Source organism: Neoarius graeffei, chromosome 3 (assembly GCF_027579695.1).
Source record: "Neoarius graeffei isolate fNeoGra1 chromosome 3, fNeoGra1.pri, whole genome shotgun sequence".
In the NCBI taxonomy this organism is placed as follows: Eukaryota; Metazoa; Chordata; class Actinopteri; order Siluriformes; family Ariidae; genus Neoarius; species Neoarius graeffei.
Window position 1 is genome coordinate 95672443 of NC_083571.1, and position 26168 is coordinate 95698610.

Sequence of the window (26168 nt, forward strand, 5' to 3'; positions counted from 1 at the left end):
GAAAATTACCACATTTCATCTCTCTCTGTACGTCAGATCATATGTAAATTTTGAAAGTGTTGCGTCAGTTATCAAGAATGTTAGGTCAGTTACTGTACATTCCATGATCTCAACTTTCAGTTCTAAACATTTTTCATAGTTTATTTCTTTCATTGTATACTATGGCATGTTAAAAGCAAAGTTGGAAAAAACGTTAATAAAATTGCAACAAGTTTCACAGAAATTGGCGTTTGCACTTGTGTGTTCACAGTTGTCGAATTCTCCAAGTTGCGTCAGTTACCAGTGTTATCTGCATGCCACTAAATAAATTATTCATATCTGGGAAAAACTCTGTGTTGTCCAAGATGGCCTTTGGGCCTGAAGTCATCATACATTTGTTTGAGTTTGCTCTTTCTATAATAGCCACACAGTTTAATTTTAAACCCTCTGAATGTTGCGTCAGCTACCCGTGGAATTGCCCTATCGTGAAAATGCAGAAAATGGGAAAGTGTAACCGAGACTTGGAGCACTTACAGCTTCACCACTTCAATGACTCTAAAAAAAAAATTTCTTTGCGAAACAACAACCCGTTTTTCAGTCCATTTATTATTCGTCTTAGATTATTTGGAGCGTCTGCTGTACAAGTGCCCGTGTCTGAACTGTTTCTATAGAAACGGTTACATATTAGAATGAATGCACGGATATTAACCAGTCATTCGTAACAGCCGAATTATCTGTGCTGTTATATGAAAATAATGCACGTCTTCTGGCCAATAAGATTCAAGCATTGAACCGCACGAATTAACAGTCATGCATGCAGTGTGAAATGATGGCTTAGTGTCTCTTTAAATGACGAGCTGATCGATAGCTTTTTGTTTTGTCTCAGTCTCCCACACTGTGTGTCTTTTTGTGTAGGAGCAACGCTTGCGGTATCTGAAGCAGCAGGAGCGGAGGCAGCAACAGGCCGTGTCTGAAACAGAGAAGCTGCAGAGGCTGAAAGAACGAGTGGAAAGCCAGGAGGCAAAACTCAAAAAGATCCGTGCCATGAGGGGCCAAGTTGACTACAGCAAGGTCATCAATGGCAACCTGTGTATGTATTTTAAGTGTGGATGACAAATTGATGAAGAAGGTATCTAAAACAGACTTCACCTTCAGGCCTGTTTGCATCAAAAGTGTGTTTTTTTGTTTTTTTCCCCTCCCAGGAAAGCAGCACATAGTATGATTTGAAAATCAGTTTTGGGATTATACATTTTAAAAACATTTATTCGTGTGATAAATTGTGCTCTGAAACACACGTTTATTACAATATGTAGAATAGGAGTATCGGAAATATTCCTAAGAAGGCAGTATAACCATAGCCTGGGCCCGCCCATCCTAAGTGTGACGCAACACGGGGGCCTGTTGCGAACTTAGTCTGGCAAGGCAAGCTATCTCCAGCTCTTCCAAGCTCCCGAAAAATCGGGAGCCAATCAACTTTGAGCATCTCTAACGGCCCTGGGTAGAGGCGTGTTCAAGGCAGTGACGTAGTAGAACTGCGACCGGAAGCCATAGATTGTTTACAGAATCTATGCCAGAAGCGCTTCATTCACTAGGAACATTACGAACATGGAGCAGCGGCAAGCCTTTGACACAGCGGTAGATGCTGTATTGAACGCATTCAACGGGAAGTTCTCATTGAAAACGGAGCAAAGAGCAGCCCTGGAGGTATTTATCTTCTTCCTGTTACTCAAGCAGGTTTCCGTCGCGTCACATACGTCAGAGGAAAGAGTGATGTGATTGGTTTAAGCTTCGTCACAGCCTTTTCTGGCTTCAACCAGTAGCAAACTGAGGCATTTCAGGGAGGCGGGTCAACCACGCGCTTTGGGAAACGGTTGGGCTTAATATCTTTGCCAGACCAAATGCTCGCAGAGCTTTGAAGTTGCGTTAGCCAGACTAGTATAATCAGGGACAAGTGGAACAAAGCATGTCAGCAAAATGACCCAAATAACATAAAAGTGCCACCAGGTTTTCCTGTAATATGTCACCCATATGAATGTGCATTACACTTTTTTTTTTTTTTTAGAATCCATCGTTCCATGATGTCTCATATAGCACAGGTTTGAAATTCACACACAAGGCTGTCCTCACTGCTGAGACCAAGGCAGAGTGCGCAGTAGAAGAATGTGCGAGCACAAGGAATGATACAAATATGGATATACCGGTATAGTTTAGCATTGTCGCAGATTTACTGCAGTTTACCTAGCTGATGATTATTGATCAGAAAATATCATAGTCGGATCTTTCAAGCAGCTGAATTATTTCTCCCGACTCCCTCTTTCAGCTAAGTGTCCATTAGTTCAACTGATTTTATTTAATCAGTCGGTTAATTCAATAATCTTCATCACGAATCACATATGACAGTCTTTAGGAAGGTCTTGTGAAGGGCATACGAGTTGCCTTGTCTTTGCTGCTTAATTTTTGGACCCTGAATTCTGTAACCTAGCAACTAGTACAAAATAGAATATCCTTCTTGGCACATAAGCCTGTTTTATATTTGCATGGAGTTATTCGCTGTTGAGATTGAGTGCAGAGCCGAGTTTGTTTGTTTGTATGGGTATTGATATTGTTTAGTGTTTCATCTTATTAGCTGCAGAGATCGAGCACATCAGCGGACTGTTCCAGGAGAAGCAGGCAGAGCTCCAAGCAGCTGTGCTCAGGGTCGACCAGCTGAGTCAGCAGCTGGAGGAGTTGCGCAGAGGCAGACTCAATGGCCTGCAGGGCCTCGGGGGTCATGTAACCGGCACTGCTGCACTGGAGCTCCGCAAGCTGTACCAAGAGCTGCAGGTCTGCACAAGACATACACGCATGTGAACTATACAGGCCAACGTCAAAATTACAATATCATAAAACTGAGGATAGCTTTTCAAATCAAGTCCTTCTTTAATGTGACTGATATGAAGTAGTAATTAATTGATCATTCAAGAATTGAGTCTGTAATGTCTTCCTCTGCCAACTATCAGTATTTGTCGTGGTTGTAACTGTTTGTTAACAGAAATTATTTTATTGTGTGTGTGTGTATATATGTCAGATCCGTAACAAGCTGAACCAAGAGCAGAACAGTAAGCTGCAGCAGCAGAAGGAGCTACTGAACAAGCGCAACATGGAGGTGACGCTGATGGACAAGCGCATCAGCGAACTTCGCGAACGTCTCTATAAGAAAAAAGCTGAGGCACGTCAAAAAGAGAACTTGCCTGTAAGGCTAGGAGTTCACCCCACACACAGACATACTGTAAACATGCACAAAAACTAAACCTCTATGACACATGTGCAGAGTTTGGACACAGCTGGAACTCTGAATGAAAAAAAAAAAAAAAACAGAGGGCGGCACGGTGGTGTAGTGGTTAGCGCTGTCGCCTCACAGCAAGAAGGTCCGGGTTCGAGCCCCGTGGCCGGCGAGGGCCTTTCTGTGCGGAGTTTGCATGTTCTCACCATGTCCGCGTGGGTTTCCTCCGGGTGCTCCGGTTTCCCCCACAGTCCAAAGACATGCAGGTTAGGTTAACTGGTGACTCTAAATTGACCGTAGGTGTGAATGTGAGTGTGAATGGTTGTCTGTGTCTACTGTGTGTGTCAGCCCTGTGATGACCTGGCGACTTGTCCAGGGTGTACCCCGCCTTTCGCCCGTAGTCAGCTGGGATAGGCTCCAGCTCGCCCGCGACCCTGTAGAACAGGATAAAGCGGCTAGAGATAATGAGATGAGATGAGACAACAACCCAGAAGGTCATAAATGCATTGTTGCCAATGTGATTTTTGGATATGCTAATATAAGAGATTTGAGACCCCATATCCCAGTCCCCTATTCTTCCTTAACTTCTCTTTATTTTGCCTGTGATTCTCTACAGCTGAACCATGCAAATGGACCACCTTCACCCCAGCCAACTGCAGGCACTACAGGTCGTGTGGCAGCAGTAGGGCCCTATATCCAGCTCCCGGTGCCAACACGCCCAGAGACCAGTTACATGGTTCCACCAGATCCTCTTAAACCTCAAACACTGGGCACAAACACGCCAGCCAGCCATGCTCGATCTAAATCAGGTCAGTCATTACATAACTTTGTTCTACCACCTTGAGCTGAGACTTATTTGGGGCTGTTTCTTTGTATCTTAACACACAATTTCTGTTTTTCCTGCCATTTTAGACCTGTCCTCATAAGTTTTGTTTTAGCTTGAAATGGAAGTAATTCCATTAAGACAGATATTGTGCATTGCCGACGTTTGGCTCGTGCTGGTCATTAAACCCCAGCTATTCAGATTAGGTATCCTAAGCAAGCCATGTCCCTTTGTAGATGATATAGTTGAGTCAGTAAACCTTTATTACTATACTATTGTCAGAGGTGGACAGTAACGAAGTACATTTACTTGAGTACTGTACTTAAGTACACTTTTTGAGTATCTGTACTTTACTTGAGTATTATTTTTTTTGGAAACTTATGACTAAAGGCCAATTTATGCTGACAACCCAGTCCTCGCAGATAGCGTCGCAGACAGTGTCTGCGTAGCCCCCCCACCTTCACAGACGCTCTGCGCGCACCTCCCAAAAATTGTGACCGCCGCAGACAAGAGGGCTCTGATTGGTCCACTCTACATCCGCTGTACACGCACTTCCGCTTCCCTACTTTCCCGGTTTGTTTTGTTTTCACGACCGGCATTTTTAAAAACACGAGCGAAGATGGATCAGCATGAAGAGCGGTTGATTGAGGAAGTACGTACATCTATACGACTCCAGTTCTAGTCATTATTTAAAAAAAAAAAGTTCTAGTCATTATAAGTAACCGGAGGATAAACACTCCAATAACCACACCCACCAACTACTCCTAGCGACTTCGCGCCCCCTTGCGTTGTGGCGGTGAATAACATCGCACACGCCTATTACTCCCCGCTCAACAATAAATTACAACTGTCTGCGAAAAGCTGTCTGCGAAAGCCTTGTCGCAAGAGCATGCAGAGGCCTTAACTTCACTACATTTGAAAGACAAATATCGTACTTTTCACTCCACTACATTTCTGTCAAGGTCCTCGTTACTATGAAGCAGCTGAGAAACTGGATGCTTTTTTTCCTTTTCTTTTCTAAAACGTGATTGGTTTTTTTCGCAGGTGACACCGAGACAGCCGATCAGTAATCACTAGGGTCACGTCACGTCCATAGACTGTATAAAATCAAGTTCAGTGATTTCTCAGCAGCGTTATTCAAACACAATCAGTTGATGGTAGAATGGAAGGAGGTGGTTCTTCTGGAGAATGCACGCACCTAGCCTGGCTAACGCGACTTCAAAGCTCTCCGAGCTATTGGTCTGGCCAAGATATTAAGCCCAACCGTTTCCCAGAGCCCGTGGTTGACCCTCCTCCCTGAAATGCCTCGGTTTGCTACTGGTCGAAGCCAGAAAAGGCTGTGACGAAGCTTAAACCAATCACATCACTCTTTCCTCTGACGTATGCGACGCGACGGGGCTAACTGGTAGATTAAACTCTTACCGAAGCCGGTCGGGAGCAAGGCGAAAACGTCCTTCCTTTCAATAAATACCTCCAGGGCTGCTCTTTGCTCCGTTTTCAATGAGAACTTCCCGTTGAATGCTTTCAATACAGCATCTATGCGTAATAGATGCGGAAGCGTGAATGAAGCGCTTCCGGCATAGATTCTGTAAACAATCTATGGCTTCCGGTCGCAGTTCTACTACGTCACTGCCTTGAACACGCCTCTACCCAGGGCCGTTGGAGATGCTCAAAGTTGATTGGTTCCCGATTTTTCGGGAGCTTGGAAGAGCTGGAGATAGCTTGCCTGGCCAGACTAAGCTCGCAACAGGCCCTCGTGTTGCGTCACGCTTAGGATGGGCGGGCCCAGGCTAGCACGCACCCATGGCCATACCTAGAACCCATGTTTCAGTTTTCTCAAAGGATTAAAGATTCGTTTCGTTTTAAATGTTTGCCTAAAACGAACATTTACATGAACATGCACAGCCTACAAAAACTCAATGTCCAACCTGCGGAAGCATACTGAGGGATATAAACGTTTTATTCCAAGAGAAAGTTTGCAGTGAAGTTGTCTGTGCTTTTAGAACTAGCGAGAACATTGCAATAGCTATGCAGTCTGGTTAGTCAAATGACTTTCTGTGGATTTGCCCACCAAGTTGCCGTAGCCTTGTCCACGGCTAACGTTAACACATAGCTAGTTAACTCGGACACTGTTAGTTAGCACGTAAAAACGGAGTTACGCTAACATGAATAACGTTAACGTATCTGAAGTCCTTTCAGAAATATGTTTTAGCATAATCTTGCCAAATAAACAGAATGTCGAAATCTTTCTTTTCTAGTAACGTTAGCTACCCAATATGATTTCGAGTTTAAGAAGAGTTTGCTCGCATGTCAGGTGGAGCTTCACTGACTAGTAGGGCTGTAACGATATGCGTATCGAAATCGAAATCGCGATATGCAGAGCCACGATCCGTATCGCAATACAAGAAGGCAGAATCGCGGTACACCCTTTCAAACTTCTCCTCAGCCCAAAAACAGAGGCGCTTCCAAACTTCAATTTATGAATACTTTACTTTTTATTTAAATTACATTTTAAACTTACTTAAATTACTTCTATTTTTTTATATCTATTAGTAAGTCGTTTTTTCGCCGACCTGCGACAATCTTCTGCGAGTCACGCAACGTCCACACTCGCCACTGGCAGAGCATTCATTTCTTTTAAGCGGTCGCCATTCTGGGTGCGACGCGGGGAGCGAATCTGTAAACAAGCAGCTCATTGGCTGGCTAGGTGTGCCACAAGCCAATCACAATCACTTGACCGGAAAGGCATGCAGTGTTGCCAGATTGGGCAGGTTTAGGTGCTTTTTGGCTGGTTTTGAACATATTTTGGGGTGGAAAACGTTAGCAATATCTGGCAACACTGAAGGCATGTCTGCTTGGGCGGAAGCCTTCTGCGGCAGTTACATTTTGACACGCGAGCAATGTTTCACCATAAAAATTCTGTAATTTCCATCTGTTTTCCGCGATCACAGAAAATCATTGGCCCTATGAGAGTGAGAGAGAGCCACCCCCCCCCCAAAAAAATCTTAACGGATTTACACGATTTGGAAAAATGACTTTTTCAGAACCGAAAAAAACAGAGCTTCCGGCTCAACAGTATTATTTTGAGAAATAAAACAATCTTTGGATATACATTTGTTCATTTTTGCATACATATTACTCATTCTCTGCAGTGGTCTGAATTATTTGTTATTAAATAGTTAATGTAAGTAAGTAAATGTTAATAAGTCAAATTTACTACTTTAAAAAAACATTTTAAAAAAATCGTGGGCGTATCGAATCGTGGGTCAAAAATCGCGATACGAATCGAATCGTGAGTTGGGTGTATCGTTACAGCCCTACTGACTAGCTAGCTTAGCGTTAAACCACCATGATGGCACAGCATGCGTTCATTTTGTAAATCGAGTAAATCCAGTCGGTTGCTTCAGAGGCATTAGGTTTTGTAAGCGTTGTGGCAATAATATAAGAATGCAGTGACAGAAAATGTACTTTTAATACTTAAGTATTTTTAAAAGCAAGTACTTTAACTTAAGTAAAAATTTGACTGGACAACTTTCACTTGTATCGGAGTAACATTTGACCAGTGGGATCTGTACTTTGTCCACCTCTGACTATTGTTAACCCGAGTTCATCATCGTTTAGACTATGACGTCACATGCCTCCGTTCTCTGTGTCGTTTCACACATCAGTTACTGTTCAATTCCTTTCTTTCTCTTCTCCTGTAACTTCTTGTGTAATCTCTACTTTGTGCCTGATGTTTCTATGTGTGTGTCTTTCTCCTCTCTTTCCTGTACCTGTGCTGTGCTGTGTGTGTGTGGTTGGTGGGGGGTTGATCAGACGGCGTGAGAAAGCCCCCTGGCCCTTGGAAGGTCTCTGATTTAGACATCATAGTGGACCCGTTCACACCATCTCCTCCGGAGTCTGGCCCAGGCCCCGGGGTCTCTGGCACCTCCTGCTCCACAGAGGGGTCAGATGGAGTCTCTTGTGAGTGGGAAGGTGGCTCATGGAGAGCTGGAGGGATGGCCTCTGAACCTTATCCAGAGTACTGGACAGGATCATCGCAGTGTCAGAGTAGTGATGTTCATTTATACCAGTGTAACTGTAAAACAGTCAAAAAGGACCAGTTGCACAATTTATAAATACTTTAATAATCAGGGTTTCATTACGGTTACATTTTAAAATTGCTATATTGGCACCAAGAATGGAAAGCACTCCTTCCATTAATTACTCTGCTCTTTGTACATAGTAAACTGTTTAGACACCCACTGTTAGAGGCCAAACACATCAAGTGGCTGGATTTTTACTTGATGTGTTCGGTGACTATTACCAGTGCAGTAACATGAGATGGTGTTTTTCCATGAAAAGGTGCTTCCTTTTTTGTGCATTGAAATCAGACGTCAGTGACTGGATTGCCATAAAGTACACTGCTGATCCTGTGTGTGATTGATTGTGGGTGGCTGTGGATGTGCCCATGAATGTGACTTTGAAATGGCTGGGTGTGGTTCATGCTTGGCTGAAACTCTACGCTGATAAGGTTCACAGTGTCCTCTATACCACCCTGATCAGTAAACCATTAAACTTGCTTTAGAACTGCAAAATCTGTGATTTTGAACTTTTCGTTTCATTTTATGTAGTAGTATCAACAAATAACGACAGATAATAAAACAATACATGGCAGAAAAAAAAATCAGATACAATTTAAAGTTCTTGTAGATTCTTCAGGAGCATTTGGACAGCAGTATATTTATGCCTTGGAGACAGATTGAAAACTAATACTTAATACAGGGTTTCCGCGGAGTCTTAAAAAGTCTAAAATTTGATAATCCTAATTTAAGGCCTTAAAAAGTCTAAAATACGAGCTTGTTTTGCATTGTAGGTCTTAAAGGAACAGTCCACCGTATTTCCATAATGAAATATGCTCTTATCTGAATTGAGATGAGCTGCTCCGTACCTCTCCGAGCTTTGCGCGACCCCCAGTCAGTCAGACGCGCTGTCACTCCTGTTAGCAATGTAGCTAGGCTCAGCATGGCCAATGGTATTTTTTGGGGCTGTAGTTAGATGCAACCAAACTCTTCCGCGTTTTTCCTGTTTACATAGGTTTATATGACCAGTGATATGAAACAAGTTCAGTTACACAAATTGAAACGTAGCGATTTTCTATGCTATGGAAAGTCCGCACTATAATGACAGGCGTACTAACACCTTCTGCGCGCTTCGACAGCGCATTAATATCTGAGCTCCGTATCAATGTGCTGCCGAAGCGCGCAGAAGGTGTTAGTACGCCTGTCATTATAGTGCGGACTTTCCATAGCATAGAAAATCGCTACGTTTCAATTTGTGTAACTGAACTTGTTTCATATCGCTGGTCATATAAACCTATGTAAACAGGAAAAACGCGGAAGAGTTTGGTTGCATCTAACTACAGCCCCAAAAAATACCATTGGCCATACTGAGCCTAGCTACATTGCTAACAGGAGTGACAGCGCGTCTGACTGACTGGGAGGTCGCGCAAAGCTCGGAGAGGTACGGAGCAGCTCGTCTCAATTCAGGTAAGAGCATATTTCATTATGGAAGTACGGTGGACTGTTCCTTTAAATCCTTACGTCCATTTACCCCATTTGCTTTTTTTGTTAAATGCGTTGGTGATATTCATAATTAGTCATATAGGCTAGGCCTACTTAGTATCAGTAGGCTCCGCTGCAAACTACAAATGAGACACAGTGGAATCCGGCGTGTAGCCCGGTTGATGCACAGGGCATGGGACGCGCGCATTTGGACAGTAGAGCCTAAAAGAAGCGAGGGAGATTGTCACGGTTTGTAGCAAAATGGGCAAATGCAAGTTTAACGACTGCTGGCTTGAACGCAATGATTTCGTAGACTGGTTAAAACGTGTACCAAAACAATCCGTTTGAGGCGTACTGCACATTGTGCAAAAGAACACTCAAACTCGGCACCCTGGGTGTAAAGGCACTGGAATCGCACGCGAAAGCGGAGAAGCACCAGGCTGCCCATAAAAGTCTGCAACAATCGCATGCCATCACGCAATTTTGTTCACCGTTGTCAGATCCAAGCACATCTCGAGACGGTGTATCAGCTAACTCCGTGCGAACTGTAACGTTACAACACGCAAACCGTACGGAATCGAATGCCTCATCCTCAAGTGATTTGCGGGATGTCTTTGGCTCCACTGCAACTTAGTTCCTCATTAATGCAAGCGCGCACCCTAGGGATGTAATGAGTTCATTGGTGAATGATAATAAATTTTGTTATTTTGAAAGTAATTCAGGCTCTCCCAATTTTCTTTATTTTTTTGTGCGGCATGAGTCTTAAATTTAACCTGTTTTGGTCTTAAAAAGTCTTAAATTGAACTTGTTCAAGCCTGCAGAAACCCTGTTAATAAAGTCTGGATATCAGCCCTTGTTTGATGTTTCTAATTCATTTTAATCCATGTGGTATTTTTATTTCTTCTCAGACAGGAAAGATTGTTGGTCTGTCAAGTGACCGTTTGAAATACTTCCGAGAAGTTATTTTCTCAAACTATGATTGTTTTCTAACATACACTGCCATGTAAGCTATACTACTATGAAAAGCTATACTATTAATTTGCATCTCCACCTGCATTTGTAACTAATTTAACACCAAAATGTACTGATGGAGACATAGAATAACAGCAGCCCTAATAAGTAATGAGATTTTATGAAACGTCTCATTTATTCTTATCCTGATTTTCTCTATCTTTAAAGCAAACGATGCAGCGTGGCCCACCCTCAGCAAGGGCAGCACATCTCTGAAACCTGCAGACTGGAAAGAATCAGTAGGAGACATTCCCAGCAAAACAGCGTCTCCTGCTGGCACCCCATCAGACAAGGTTAGGCTTCCTCTGTCAGTCCTTCGGAGTCTGTCCTTCAATTTAGGCTTTTTTTTTCTTCCAGGTTTATCTCCGTCCATCCCATTCTCTCCTATTGGCAGTTATCACTGAGGACAACGTAACCCTATTCACCTATACTGAAAATGAAGTCAAGTTAACTTTATTGTCAAATATGCTATACATGCTCGACATACAGCACAGATGAAATTTCAGTCCTCTCTGACCCATGGTGCAAACAGGCAATGCAATAAATAAAAATAGAGTAACTGAAATAAACAATATAAACGGTATAAACACTCTAGATAAGAAATAGACATAGACTAAACACACAAACACATTTCAAGCAACTATTTACTTGAAACTGCTTTTGTAATAGAAGTCTAAGGGCAGTTAAACCAATAAATGTTTAAGATCCATGGCTATTTAGCACTTAATTAAAAATCAGCAACCCCTGCACTCTAACAATAAAGCACTTAAGTTAAACAGATGATTATTATTATTATTTTTTTTTTTTGGGCCTGTTCAAGTTTGTTCTAACGGCGTTTTACTTAATTTCTTTGATTTTATTTTGGATTGATGAGTCTCACATTGACAATAAAGATATGTACAGTAAGAATGTATTAGCTTTTTGTAAAATGATTTTAACAATGATTTAGCATTGTCCCCCTGGCCCCCTACCAGGGCTCCGCCCCTGGACCCTGTTGGGGCCCTAATGGCCCTTTTCCACTACCCTTTCTCAGCTCACTTCAGCTCGCTTCAGCCCGATACGGCTCGCGTTTCGACTACCAAAAACCAGCACGACTCAGCTCGCTTCAGCCCTGCTTAGCCCCTAAAACTCACACCGTTTTGGAGTGGGGCTGAAGCGAGCCAAAGCGAGCCGAGTGAGGCTGGGGGCGTGAGCAGACACTCCCCTGTGCACTGATTGGTGAGGAGGAGTGTCCTCACATGCCCACACACGCCCCGCGAGCGCGCTGGGATCTGTAAACACCGCAAACCCGGAAGGAGAAGAATTACGAATTACGAGAATTTCTGAAGCCTTATGCGCCTCGCCTCATCTATACGCTCTTGCCAGTATCTGTCCGCGTTGTCGGTGACAACAAGCCACAGCACCAAGACCAGCAACACTAACGACTCCATGTCCTCCATGTTTATTGTTTACTATCCGGGTCGTGAGACTACCGCTTAAAAGCTCACTGATGTCACTGTTTGCGCTGCTTAACGACATCACCTGACGTCCACCCACTTTCGCTAACTCCACCCAATGTGTCCACCCACTTCCCGCCAGCACGGTTCAGCGCGGTTGTAGTCAAAATGCAACTCCAACAGCCCCGCTCAGCCCGACTCAGCACGGCACGGCTCAGCCCGACTCAGCCGCGTTTGTAGTGGAAAAGCGGCATAAGTGGCCCCCAAACCTGCACCACCACCTTTTATTTTTGAAAAGTGGAGAACACTGCTCTCTCTAACTCTCTACCAAGAGTATTCTCAATCTCACTGACATCACTCCCAGGAACCAGTAATGCAGAGTCATCAGCATATAAAAGAAGCTTACATTTCACTGCAGCTGGCAGATCATTGATATAAACTAGAAATAGGGGGCCCAGAATAGAACCTTGGGGCACCCCACATGTAATATCCTGAAGTTCTGATATGGTCCCCCCCCCGACATCACAAACTTGAGTTCTTCCAGTGAGATACAACGTGAACCATTTTACAGCAGTACCTCTGAAGCCCATACAGTGTAGAGTTTTAATAGTAGTATTTTGTGATTTATGGTATCAGAGGCTTTCTGCAAATCAAGAAGAATCATGCCAACGTACTTTCCTTCATCAAAGTTCTGTCGAATATAATCAAATAAATGAATAAGACATGTTTCAATAGAGTATGCTGCTCGAAAGCCAGACTGGAACTCATACAGCAGATTTTGTCTGACTAGATACTCCTCCACCTGCTCATACACAAGACGCTCAAACACCTTCGATATGGCTGGAGCCAGTCCTGAGCGAGAGGCGGGGTACACCCTGGGCATTTTGCCAGTCTATCACAGCTAACACAGAGATGAACAACCATTCACAAATTTAGAGTAGCCAGTTGACCTAATCCACATGTCTTTGGACCATAGGAGGAAACTGGAACACACTGAGGAAACCCACACAGGCGAGAACATGCATATTTTCGGCACAGAAAGGCCCAGTCAGCCATGAGGTTTGAACCCAGAACCTTCTTGTTGTGAGGCAACAGTGGTAACCACTGCACCACCATGCCATCTATGCTGGTAACAAACAACCACAAATTGAGGTTTGAGTGAATTATCGCAGATAATTGGGTAAATTATCTGAAAAATTTATTATTCTAAAGTGTTTTGCATCAACATCTATTGAAGCAGATGGCACAGTGGTGTAGTGGTTAGCACCGTCACCTCAAAGTAAGAAGGTTCTGGGTTCAAGCCCAGTGGCCGATGGGGGCCTTTCTGTGTGGAGTTTGCATGTTCTTCCTGTGTCTGCATGGGTTTCCTCCGGGTGCTCCTGTTTCTCCCACAGTCCAAAGGCATGCAGGTTAGGTTAACTGGTGACTCTAAATTGACCGTAGGTGTGAATGTGAGTGTGAATGGTTGTCTGTCTCTATGTGTCAGCCCTGTGATGGTCTGGCGACTTGTCCAGAGTGTACCCCGCCTCTCGCCCATAGTCAGCTGGGATAGGCTCCAGCTTGCCCGCGACCCTGCACAGGATAAGCAGTTACAGATGATGGATGGCTCTATTGATGCCCCAACAACTGCCCTTTGGACCTTCTGTTTTCAGTGACAAGGTTTATTAGGTTGAATAGTTAATAAGGTGGTGGCATGGTGGTCCAGTAGATAGCATTGCCACCTCACAACTCCTCATAGGTCCCTGGTTCAATCCTGATGTTGGGTGACTCTGGCTGCTATGGAGTTTTGCATGTCCCCATGTTTGTGTGAGTGCATATCAACATGTAGGTGGATTATGCTAAATTGCCTGAAGGTGTGAATGTGTGCAGGGTATGCTGCAATGAACTGGTGTCTTTTACAGGGTGGCTTATCTATGCTCCAGACCCACCCCAACCCGAACCGGGATAAGGCAGTTACTAAAGAAAAATGAACTAAGTGAGGTTGTAATTAGGCTGAAAAATACTGAACTATTTATTTGCTCTTCTTAACGCAACTCTTGATTGTTCTTTGTCTACAGTGTGTATATACAGAAGACAGTCAAGATAATATAATTTTCCTGTTTCTGTTGTGTTAGGTTCAGGACATGAGTAAATTGGGCCCAGCTCCACCTCCTCCCTGTAAGCCCCAGCCTCCTCCATATGGCACACACACCAGAGTCCACCCACTTTCGTCCGTCAATTCTGGCTCCACCAGCTCCCTGGATAGGCGTAAAGATGTGCCACTCTGTCCTGTCCCAACCCACTCAAACAACCCCCCAAACCCCAATGCTCCACCTCCACCTACCTGGCCACGTGGTGGCTCTTCCGCTGGGTCCTCTTCACAACAGATCCAGCAGCGCATCTCAGTCCCTCCCAGTCCTACCTACCAGCCCAGCTCTCCTCTTTTCCCCCCAGGAGAGAGGTCTGATCCTCCTCTGGCTGTGGCAGTGCGCCCCTTTATCCCAGACAGGGGTTCCAGACCACAGTCCCCTAGAAAAGGCCCAGCCACTATGAACTCAAGCTCCATTTACCACATGTACCTACAGCAGGGAGTGCCCAAGAATTACCCTCTTGGCAAATCAACCATCAAAGCAGGTAGGAAACAAACGTGGTTTATTGAGCTATTTTGCAGATTTTGACATGATGGTATGATTTATGTGCTGATATGTTCACTGTGGGTATGTAATAATGTGGAGTTTTCTAAATCTTTCTCTGCAGTGTATGGAAAGCCAGTCCTGCCCTCAAGCTCTACTCCCACCTCTCCCTTGCCGTTCCCGGGCACTGGGTCTTTCCCTGTGCTACCAGGCACTGTAGGTGATGTGGTAGACGGTGATCTGGAGATTGAAGGCCAGACAGCTGGTTTTTCAGAATCCCCTGCACCCAGCGTGGACCACATTCCTCGGCCCCTCAGTCCCACCAAGCTGACACCCATGGTTCACTCACCCATGCGTTTCCAGAGCGACGCTGAGCTCGAGGCCTTGCGCAGGAAGCTGGCCAATGCACCACGGCCACTCAAGAAGCGCAGCTCCATCACAGAGCCTGAGGGGCCCAGTGGGCCCAACATCCAGAAGCTCCTCTACCAGCGCTTTAACACTCTGGCTGGTGGAATCGAAGGAGGAATTGGAGGAGTGGGAGGAGGCAGTGGAGTTACTCCCTTCTACCAGCCCACAGGAACTACAGTGGGAGAGGCCCTGGCTGATGCAGATAATGGGAATGCATCTTCTGAAACACCAGCTTTGACTCTTGTAGGCACAGAGGAAGTGCCCTCACAAGACTTGCCCCAGAGTGATGCCAACGATAACCAACCAGAGCAACCAGCCAGTGAAACAGCAGATCCAGCAGCACTGGAGCCGTCAGAAGACGACAACAATAACATCCCAGCAGAACCTGTGACCACTCTACCTAGCCCTGTACCTGAAGCCAGTTCGCCACAGGAGGCAGGAAGCTCGCCATCCGCTCAAGTTATGGTGAGCTTCTCAAAAAAAAATAAAAATTGTCAGCATAATTTATCACATGACTAGAATTTTAATAGGAATTATTAGTCAGTTGGTCAGGTTCAATGCCTGGACTGATAATCTGCATCATCAGTTTTTCTTTGGCTAATCAGACACAAGGTACGCCACCACTCTTGCCGGAGCGATTGGGGGTTAGGTGCCTTGCTCAAGGGTGCATAAGCCAGTCCTGCTGGTCCAGGGAATCGAGCCAGCAACCTTTTGGTCCCAAAGCTGTTTCTCTAACAATTATTAACATTTCATTCAAATAAATCCAGAACTCAGCTCTACTTGCTGGTCAAACTAATAGGGTAGAATTTCTGCTTGCTTTCAATAAGGTTATTTAGTCAAGAGTTAGATATTAGTTGTGCATAACTATAGATAACTCTCTCTAGTTTTGCCTAATTAAAAGTGGCCTCTTCTCAGTTGCTGCTGTTGCATGTCTTCATATGGACATACACAGCTAATCCCAATCTTAGCTCCACCTAGGCTTGGCTTAGGTTGGTCCAACAGCATCTTTAGCTGCACTTTGTAGGTGTAACTCAGGTGACTGCACCATACTGTAGATTCTCCTGGCCTTTCTTTTTGTGTAATTAATGTTGGTCGGTGTCTGTCCGAAATCTCTTTAGGAGAAGCGCACTAACCTAAAGAAACCTGACTCGGAGAGGACAGGCCACGGCTTCAGGGTGAAGTTCAATCCACTGGCCCTGCTGTTGGATGCCTCACTTGAGGGCGAATTTGACCTGGTGCAGAGGATCATCTATGAGGTACATTTTCCCCTGGCACTGGAGTACATCTTGCCGTCAGTGCCACTTGCTGTGACATGCCTGATGTTTGGGACGTGTATAAATGATGTGCACATCTTAATTATTAGTCTCGTTCTCTTTTGACAGCTCAGTCTTGAGTGTTAATCTTATGATGGATTGTTGCCAGGTGGAGAACCCCAGCACTCCGAACGACGAGGGCATCACACCCTTGCACAACGCAGTGTGCGCCGGTCACCACCACATTGTCAAGTTCCTGCTTGACTTTGGAGTTAATGTCAATGCAGCAGATAGTGATGGCTGGTGAGTTCACTTTAGAGCTTTTACATACTACATCGAATCCAAGCACGTATCTGAGTAGATGACGATTAAGGACCTCATTAAAGGGCATAGTAGTGGTACCCTGACAGGCCTAGGATTCGAATTTACCACCATTTGGTGACTAGAAACGACTAAGTTATGACTGCCCTGTACTGAGCCATGTGAATTAAATTCGTCATTTATTAAGACATTAGTTATTATCTTCTCATATCATTTGAAGATCTGAGTTTTGTCCCAGGAAAGAGGTAATGCATATGTATGTATGTATGTGTGACCAGGACGCCCCTGCACTGTGCCGCGTCCTGCAACAGCGTTCACCTCTGCAAGCTGCTGGTAGAGTCTGGTGCTGCCATCTTTGCCACTACCATCAGTGATGTGGAAACTGCAGCAGACAAGTGTGAGGAGATGGAGGAGGGTTATATTCAGTGCTCACAGTTCCTCTATGGTAAATGCCCTCACCTCCTCAGTCCCCCTCTCTTAGGCTACGTTCACACTGCAGGCTGAAGTGACTCAAATCCGATCTTTTCGCCCATATGTGACCTGTATCCGATCTTTTATTGACAATATGAACGACACAGATCCGATTTTTTCAAATCCGACCCAGGCCGTTTGGATATGTGGTCCTAATTCCGATTCCTATCCGCTCTTTTCATATGCGACTTCAGTCTGAACCGCCAGGTCGCATTCATCCGACTTACACGTCATCAACAAGCCACAAACGTCACTATTCTGCGCTGAAGTAGGCGGCGGGTCTCTCAAAAAAAGTTACGACAACATGGCACATAATCACGGGCGCAGATAGTGGGTGGGACTCGTCCCACCCAGATTTAAATTCACCTCGCTCGGCCCCCCCCACTTATAGGGAGGAAAAAACGTCTATGCTGTCTTTCTTTGCATAAGGCAAACCTCACGGAAAAATCAAAAGACTAATTACCATTCGGTTTATTGAGGTGCACGGCAGTGTATACATAGTTGCAACAACTCACATAAAACAAAACAAAGACTGATATTCGGTTGGTTGAGCTGCGCAGACTGCACAGGTTGTGAGCTTGAGCTTGGTTGCTATGGTAACCCACAACAAGTTTGACAGGCATATCGGGGTTGGGGTTGGTTTGCTGGCAGCTTTGTCCCCCCCAGTTTTTTGTCCCCCCCAGTTCAAAAAACTTATCTGCGCCCCTGCGCGTGACATCAATGCGAGGGACGCTTCGGGCTGTGAAGGTTCTGAATCTTCTCAATGGAAGGACGCAGAGGTTAGGGAGCTGATTTCCATTTGGGGGGATGCAGCTATTCAAGCTAGATTGGATGGGTCATACCGCAACCGGGCGGTTTTACTTCCGTAAACACTGGCCATGCTCACTGCGTGTGACGTCGTCGTATCCTGCAATGCGCATGCGGAACACTTTTAGGTCGCTTTTCGTTCATACTGAGGATCACATACAAGTCGCATATATTTGTTAATGTGAACGACCTCACAAAAAAATCGGATTTCACAAAAAAATCGGAATTGAGCATTAAGTCTTGCAGTGTGAACGTAGCGTTAGTATCAAGTATTTTGTTTTAATTGCTGTTCTATACTCCAAGGTCCCAGGAATTCATTAATCTGTGATTGCCGTAATATGTAGGGAAATATTGAATTGCTGGGCCTATAACGTTAATGTATCAATAACACAGTACATACTTGCCAACTTTTCAAAATTCTCATGGGGGAGAAAAGTGCGTGAACGACATTTTCAATTGGACGAGGGTATGATGCGCGGTTTAAATGATAAAAACAGTGGATCCCAATTAATTGCAAACCATTTGAAATTTATACAATTAAAGAATTTTTGAATTGTTGATATTGTTCTATCAATTACTATAGGTTATGGGATTCATGTATCAGGCATGAGAGAGCTCAGTGTGAAAAATCTGAAATAATACTCGTCTTGAATTTTAATATAATAACAATGAAAGGGAAGTCTTAAATCAGATTTTTAGCTGAGAAATCTCATGCCTGAATATTGTACACATGCAGAGGCCCACAGAAAATAACACAAGCGATGCTTTAGAAGAATGCTTATCATTTCTTAAAATAGTCACAGTGAATGAAAGTATTATTGGATTGCATCAAACGTGTTTTCTTTCTGTAAGCTCATGTAAAAATACAGAGAACTATAATATCATATATAAATTACATTTTAATAAGCTTGAACCAAAATAGTAACAACTCAATTAAATAAATACTGCACTGTCTTAGTACTACTAAAATGCATCTCTCTCACTAAACACTTTCCAACAGAATTTTTAAAAAGCACTAGAAATCCTATCCAAATCCTATCGGAATGCATCAAAGGAATTTGCTCATTTGCAAACTTTGACTGAAAGTTTTCAAACAAAATTTTAAAATGGCACTATAAATACCACCATACTATCAAAATATACTCTGCAAAATTTTAGTCCGACCAAAATCCACTCACTAGTAATCTTTCACTTAAAACCTCAATATCAAAATCAATCACTTTCCAGATAATTCACTTGTAAACTTTCACTTAAAACTTTCAAACATAAATTCAAAACAGCACTAAGACACGACCACACTATTCAAATACACTCATCAAACAAATTCTCTGTCCTGCAAAATTTCACTAAACACTTTAGAAGTTGTACTGTTATGCCACTTTTCCACTACCAACGCGGCTGAGTCGGGCTGAGCCGTGCCATGCTGAGTCGGGCTGAGCGGGGCTGTTGGAATTGCATTTCGACTACAACCGCGCTGAACCGTGCTGGCTGGAAGTGGGTGGACACATTGGGTGGAGTTAGCGAAAGTGGGTGGACGTCACGTGATGTCGTTAAGCGGCGCAAACAGTGACATCAGTGATCTTTTAAGCGGTAGTCTCACGACCCGGAGAGTAAACAATAAACATGGAGGACATGGAGTCGTTAGTGTTGCTGGTCTTGGTGCTGTGGCTTGTTGTCACCGACAACGCCAACAGATACTGGCAAGAGCGTATAGATGAGGCGAGGCGCATAAGGCTTCAGAAATTCTCGTAATTCGTAATTCTTCTTCTTCCGGGTTTACGGTGTTTACAGATCCCAGCGTGCTCGCGGGGCGTGTGTGGGCGTGTGAGGACACTCCTCCTCACCAATCAGTGCACAGGGGAGTGTCTGCTCACGCCCCCAGCCTCACTCGGCTCGGTTTGGCTCGCTTCAGCCCTACTCCAAAACCGTGCGAGTTTTGGGTGCTAAGCAGGGCTGAAGCGAGCTGAGTCGTGCTGTTCTGAGGTAGTCGAAACGCGAGCCGTGTCGGGCTGAAGTGAGCTGAAGCGAGCTGAAGTGAGCTGAAAAAGGGTAGTGGAAAAGGGCCATTTGTTTCTGAAATGCTATGGAAGACCAGTTTAACTTCACACTCAAATGTCCATTATATTCTGATTTACGGTATCTTACCTTAAAATGTATAACTGGCTGGTCGAACATTTGCTTATCCGTGGAAATTCATTCTCCCATGCAACCTGGTATATATTTTTGCTGTTTGGTATTGGGTTTAGTGGCCGTGATGAATGACTGCTTGTAAAAAATGTTGGGCAGCCTGGGTGAATCCTACATTACGGAAGTGACCGTCGTTCTGTTCGTTGATTTGGTTAAAAATCAGTTGATGTCAGCAGTGTTTCTCATACGATTCTGATTGGACATAATCGAGAGTATTTTTAACTTGGCGGTAGGGATTTCCCAAAACCGGGAGATTATCCAGTTTTTAACAAATACGATCGGGAGGCGGGAGACGGAGGCTAAAATCGGGAGCCTCCCACCGAAATCAGGAGGGTTGGCAAGTATGCCAGTATAACTGAGGATATTCTCATGTCTGCATCTACAAATTTACTCACAAAAGAGCTTCCAAGTGGCCCAACAGATGCTACAGCCGTCCATGGCTGTAGAAGGGACGGCCTTATTCTCTTCCCTGTCAATCACAATGACACTAGCTAATCGTATACTGTGTGCACAATTATTAGGCAAGTGAGTACTCTGACCCTGCCATTATTTCTATGCATCTTTTCCAACCCCAGGCTATATACACTCGAATTCTAATTCAATTTAAGCATTATCAGGTGGCATTTATTTGTGTAATGAAGGAGGGTGTGGCCTAAAGTCATTAACACCCTATATTAAGGTGTGCATAATTATTAGGCAGCTTCTTTATCTCAGGCAAAATGGGCCAAAAAAGAGATTTAACAGACCGTGAAAAGACAAAAATTCCAAAATGCCTATCAGAGGGATGCAGCAGTCTTGAAATAGCTAAGCTATTGAAACGTGACCACAGAACGTTTTATTTGCAAATAGTCAACAGGGTCGCAAAAACCGTGTGGAGAAGAAAAGACGCAAAATTTAACCGCAAAAGACTTGAGAAGGATTAAACATGAAGCTACCAGGAACCCATTATCCTCCAGTGCCACCATATTCCAGAACTGCAACCTACCTGGAGTGTCCAGAAGTACAAGGTGCTCAGAGACATGGCCAAGGTAAGGAAGGCTGAAACACGGCCACCACTAAACAAGACTCGCAAGTTGAAACGTCAAGATTTCAATCTGAAGACAGATTTTTCAAAGGTTTTATGGATGGATGAAATGAAATGAAAGTGACTCTTGATGGACCAGATGGATGGGTCCATGGCTAGATAACTAATGGACACAGCACTACTTTGACTCAGACGCCAGCAAGGTGGAGGAGGGGTACTGGTATGGGCTGCTATTTTTAAGGGCGAGCTAGTCGGACCATTTCGGGTTGAAGATGGACTTAAAATCAACTCCGAAACCTCCTGCCAGTTTCTAGAAGATACATTCTTCAAGCAGTGGTACAGGAAGACGTCTGCATCATTCAAGAAGCCCATGATTTTTATGCAGGACAACGCACCATCACATGCATCCAAGTACTCCATTGCTTAGCAGCCAGCAAAGGCATTAAAGATGACGGAGTAATGACACGGCCCCCTCCCTCACCTGACTTAAACCCTATTGAAAACTTGTGGGCCCTTCTTAAACGTGAGCTTTACAGCGAGGGACGACAATACACCACTCTGAACAGCATTTGGGAGGCCGCGGTTGCTGCTGCGCAAAAAGTTGATCGTCAACAAATCAAAAAACTAACAGACTCCATAGATGGAAGGCTCATGGCAGTTATTGAAAAGAAGGGTGGCTATATTGGTCACTGAATATTTTTGGAATGCCAAAAGTGTTTATTTGTTACACTTTAAAATTTAAAATAAACAAGTGAGATGGGAAACTTTTCGCTTTTAATTTCAGTTGCATAATAATTGTGCACACTTTTATATATTCCTCTGAGAAAGCCTAAACTCCCTTTTCCTTTGTTAAACATTCGGGTTTTAGGTTTATTAACAATTTAGATTGACTGACTGAGGGCACAGGGCGGCACGGTGGTGTAGTGGTTAGCGCTGTCGCCTCACAGCAAGAAGGTCCGGGTTCGAGCCCCGTGGCCGGCGAGGGCCTTTCTGTGCGAAGTTTGCATGTTCTCCCCGTGTCCGCGTGGGTTTCCTCCGGGTGCTCCGGTTTCCCCCACAGTCCAAAGACATGCAGGTTAGGTTAACTGGTGACTCTAAATTGACCGTAGGTGTGAATGTGAGTGTGAATGGTTGTCTGTGTCTATGTGTCAGCCCTGTGATGACCTGGCAACTTGTCCAGGGTGTACCCCGCCTTTCGCCCGTAATCAGCTGGGATAGGCTCCAGCTTGCCTGCGACCCTGTAGAACAGGATAAAGCGGCTAGAGATAATGAGATGAGATGAGACTGAGGGCACTGTATTTGTTTAACAATAAAATTAATCCTCAGGAATACAACTTGCCTAATAATTGTGCACAGTGTAGGTGTCATTGCTCTAGAAGAGGTGTTTCTCAGTGTGTGTTTAGCTGCTGTTTGATATAGCATGACCAGCAGTGCAAAAAGATGCAATGGTTGGAGTCGTATGTTTTGGAGGAAGCACATGCTGTTCTTCACTCTCCCCATTTGGTCGCTTTCCTGTGACAGGAAAGGGCTTAGCTCGTGGGTGTGAATTGGCAAATGGCTTTCATAAGTTTTGCACTTTAAAATTCTAAGGCTGTGGCTGCTTATCCCTCCTATGCACTTTTTTGCATCAACACTACATTTCTGCTTGAACAGCGTCTTTGAGTCTGAATGATTACGGAGTGAAAACAGTGTGACATGTCATTCTAACATGCTCACTGAAAACTTGAGAGACGGTTTTGAGCTACAATGCTGCCATGATTCATGGTCACCTACAGGAAAAGCCAGTTATCCTAAGGGAGAAAAGGTGCTTTACTGTTGCTTCATATCAACTTTGCCCTCTGAATTCATGAGCCTCGGTATTGTAAGCCATAAGGGGTGTTCACACGGCAACTTTTACTCCGGTGTAGCACCGGGGCTGCCCCGGTAGAGCGTTCACACGGTACAAAGTTATACCGGTGTAGCCCCTGAAAGCTGCTTAAACCGGTGCAAATCTAACCCTGCTCGGGAGGTGGTTTAAGAAATTTACTCCGGAGTAAATGCTCGTTTGCGGGGCAGCACCGATATAAAATGGGACGTCTGAACGCTACAGGGGTAGACTCGCTACGCGTGAGGAGAGTTAATTACATACGGGCATTGCATAATTTGCATCCTGGTATTTTGCGCTTCCAAAATGGCGAATATCAACAACAACAGAACTGCGTGTCTTCCAGTGTTGCCAGATTGGGCGGTTTTAAGTGCATTTTGGTGGATTTGAACATATTTTGGGCTGGAAAACGTCAGCAGTATCTGGCAACACTGGTGTCTTCATCCACGTTGTTTTCCCGGCACTTGGTGATGCCATGACAACCGGGAAAAGGAAGTACATTTTCACGCATGCGCATATTTCATTTCCGCATTATTACTATCGTATAGCACGGTCGCAAAAACTGCCGTGTGAACGCAAGTGGGGCTGCACCGGTGCTAACACGCTTCTGTCTAGTAAGCAGGTTTGTGACGTGTGAACGCTCCACAAAATTTACACCGGTGTAAGATATATCGCAACAAAATACATTGGTGCAGCATCGATGCAAATATGTGCCGTGTGAACACCCCTATAGACATAGCGTTTTTGATTTTTGGCAGAAAAGCCGATTCACTGAAATGAAAAAGGATGTGGGTTGTGAAAGAGGAATATGCTCTAATCGGTTAGTTTTACCCAACATAGACTTTATCTTAGTGAACTTTAACCTGTAAGTTAAAGGGCCTTGGTCTTATGAGGCAGTAAATAAATGAAGGCAGGACTGAGAGTGTGTGCACATTTTTACTTGCTGATTTCTTAATGCTGCTTGACACACAACTTGGTGAAAATCCAGCGTGACAGTGTCCGAATACCATCAGAATGAACAGTGTTGAAGCATATTGGATCTGAGTGAGAAATTGACATTGGACGGTTACACAAAAACTTGGAATATGCTTTTTGTTTTTGTATGTCACTATTTAAGATCTTATGGCATGTAGGCTATACTTATTATTATTATTATTATTATTATTATTATTATTATTATGTATTTTCTGTTTCTATTTGGGCAGACTTTAATTGATTTGCTTGATGTCAGTCACTGTAAAAACCATTTTTATGCCTCTGCCACCAGGTGGAGAAGGCATCATGTTTTCAGGTTGGCTGTCTGTCTCATTAGTGTAGGATCTATATGAAAATATCATTGTAACCAGCAGGTGAACTGATGATTTTAGAATTGATCCAAATGTCTGACAGACCATCTCAATAGCTTCTTTCTTGTTTGACGAATATTTGAAGGGGATTTGCAAAAACTAACAAAATTAGTTCCATGAAGGAATAGATTTCTTGGTGGCACAGGCGTCCCTATCAACACCACTGGCGTCAAATTCTAATTCCAAATCAGAAAAAGGTGGTACGGTATGGCAAATGCAAATTTAAAAAAAAAAAAGCAGTGATTTCTAAATTTACTTTGACTTGTATTTCATTGTAGACAGTATGAACCAAAGATATTTCATGTTTTGTCTGGTCAACTTCATTTCATTTGTGAATATACATCCATTCCTGCATTTCAGACCTGCAGTACATTTCCAAAAAAGCTGGTACGGGGCAATTTAATGCTAGTAATGAGGTAATATAATTAAATACTGATGTGATTTGAAACAGGTGACGTCAGCAGGTGATTGTACTAAATCATGATTTAGTACAAAATTAGTATCCAGGAAAAGCCTAGTCTTGGAGGAGCGAAGATGGGCTGAGGATCTCCAGTTTGTCAGCAGATGTATGAGAAAATTATTGAAATGTTTAAAAACAATGTTCCTCAAAGAAAGATACAAAGGGATTCAGATATTTCACCCTCTACGGTGCATAATATCATTAAACGATTCAAGGAACCTGGAGGAATTTCAGTGCGTAAAAGGCAAGGGCCCAAGCCTAATCTGAACACCCGTGATGTCCGATCCCTCGGACGACACCGCATCAAAAATCATCATTCACCAATAGCTGATATAACCACATGAGCTTGGGATTATTTTGGTAAATCATTGCCAAGTACTACATTACAGAGTTATATCCACAAATGCCAGTTAAAACTTTACTGTGCAAAAAGGAAGCCTTATGTTAGCTTGGAGGCATCTGGGGTGGACCATCACACAGTGGAAATGTATACTGAGGTCAGATGAATCAGTATTTCAGATCTTTTTTTGAAAGAATTAGATGCCGTGTGCTCCAGACCAAAGACAAACAGGACCATCCAGACTGTCACCAACAACAAAACCAAAAGCTAGGGTCTGTCATGGTATGGCGTACCATGACCGTGTCTCAGTGCCCTTGGCAAAGGTAACTTGGGCTTCTGTGATGGCAGCATGAATGCAGAAAAGTACACTGAGATTTTGGAGCAACATATGCTGCCTTCAAGATGACATCTTTTCCAGGGATATTTCAACAAGGCAATGCGAAACCACATTCTGCACACATCACAAAGGCATGGACGTGGAAGAAGAGCGTGCCCGTCCCCTCTGTCCCCAATAGAGAATGTGCGGTGAAGTTTGAAATGAAAAATATGACAACGATGACCCCGTACTGTTGCATACTTTAAGACCTGTTTGCAGGAAGAATGGGACAAAGTAACACTTGAAACACTTCATTACGGTGGCCGACAAGGGTCAAACGGACGGCAACGGCCCAATACGTCTCAGTTCGAGAAAGCAGCTTCAAGTACAGAAACGATGCAAAATCACAAACTCAAACACAAGTCTAATGCCGCTTTTCCACTACCAACGCGGCTGAGTCGGGCTGAGCCGTGCCGTGCTGAGTTGGGCTGAGTCGAGCTGAGTGGGGCTGTTGGAGTTGCATTTCGACTACAACCGCGCTGAACCGTGCTGGCTGGAAGTGGGTGGACACATTGGGTGGAGTTAGTGAAAGTGGGTGGACGTCACGTGATGTCGTTAGGCGGCGCAAACAGTGACATCAGTGGCCTTTTAAGCGGTAGTCTCACGACCAGGATAGTAAACAGTAAACATGGAGGACATGGAGTC

The 26168-nt window shown here is 44.1% G+C and overlaps 1 protein-coding gene across 4 annotated transcripts in view; it reads left to right on the top strand.

Moving 5' to 3' along the window:
* ppp1r13bb (protein phosphatase 1, regulatory subunit 13Bb) overlaps positions 1-26168 on the top strand; it is a 217742-nt gene that overhangs the window by 185867 nt on the left and 5707 nt on the right. Inside the window, exons 7-17 of one of the 4 annotated variants that reach the window (XM_060917689.1) lie at positions 895-1069; positions 2606-2802; positions 3047-3211; positions 3858-4050; positions 7881-8027; positions 10787-10911; positions 14169-14667; positions 14791-15539; positions 16193-16330; positions 16497-16630; positions 16927-17093. In XM_060917689.1, coding sequence (XP_060773672.1) covers positions 895-1069; positions 2606-2802; positions 3047-3211; positions 3858-4050; positions 7881-8027; positions 10787-10911; positions 14169-14667; positions 14791-15539; positions 16193-16330; positions 16497-16630; positions 16927-17093 — 2689 coding nt within the window. The remainder of the gene's footprint in view (positions 1-894; positions 1070-2605; positions 2803-3046; positions 3212-3857; positions 4051-7880; positions 8028-10786; positions 10912-14168; positions 14668-14790; positions 15540-16192; positions 16331-16496; positions 16631-16926; positions 17094-26168) is intronic. The other 3 variants (XM_060917690.1, XM_060917691.1, XM_060917692.1) reach the window with 3 other exon arrangements.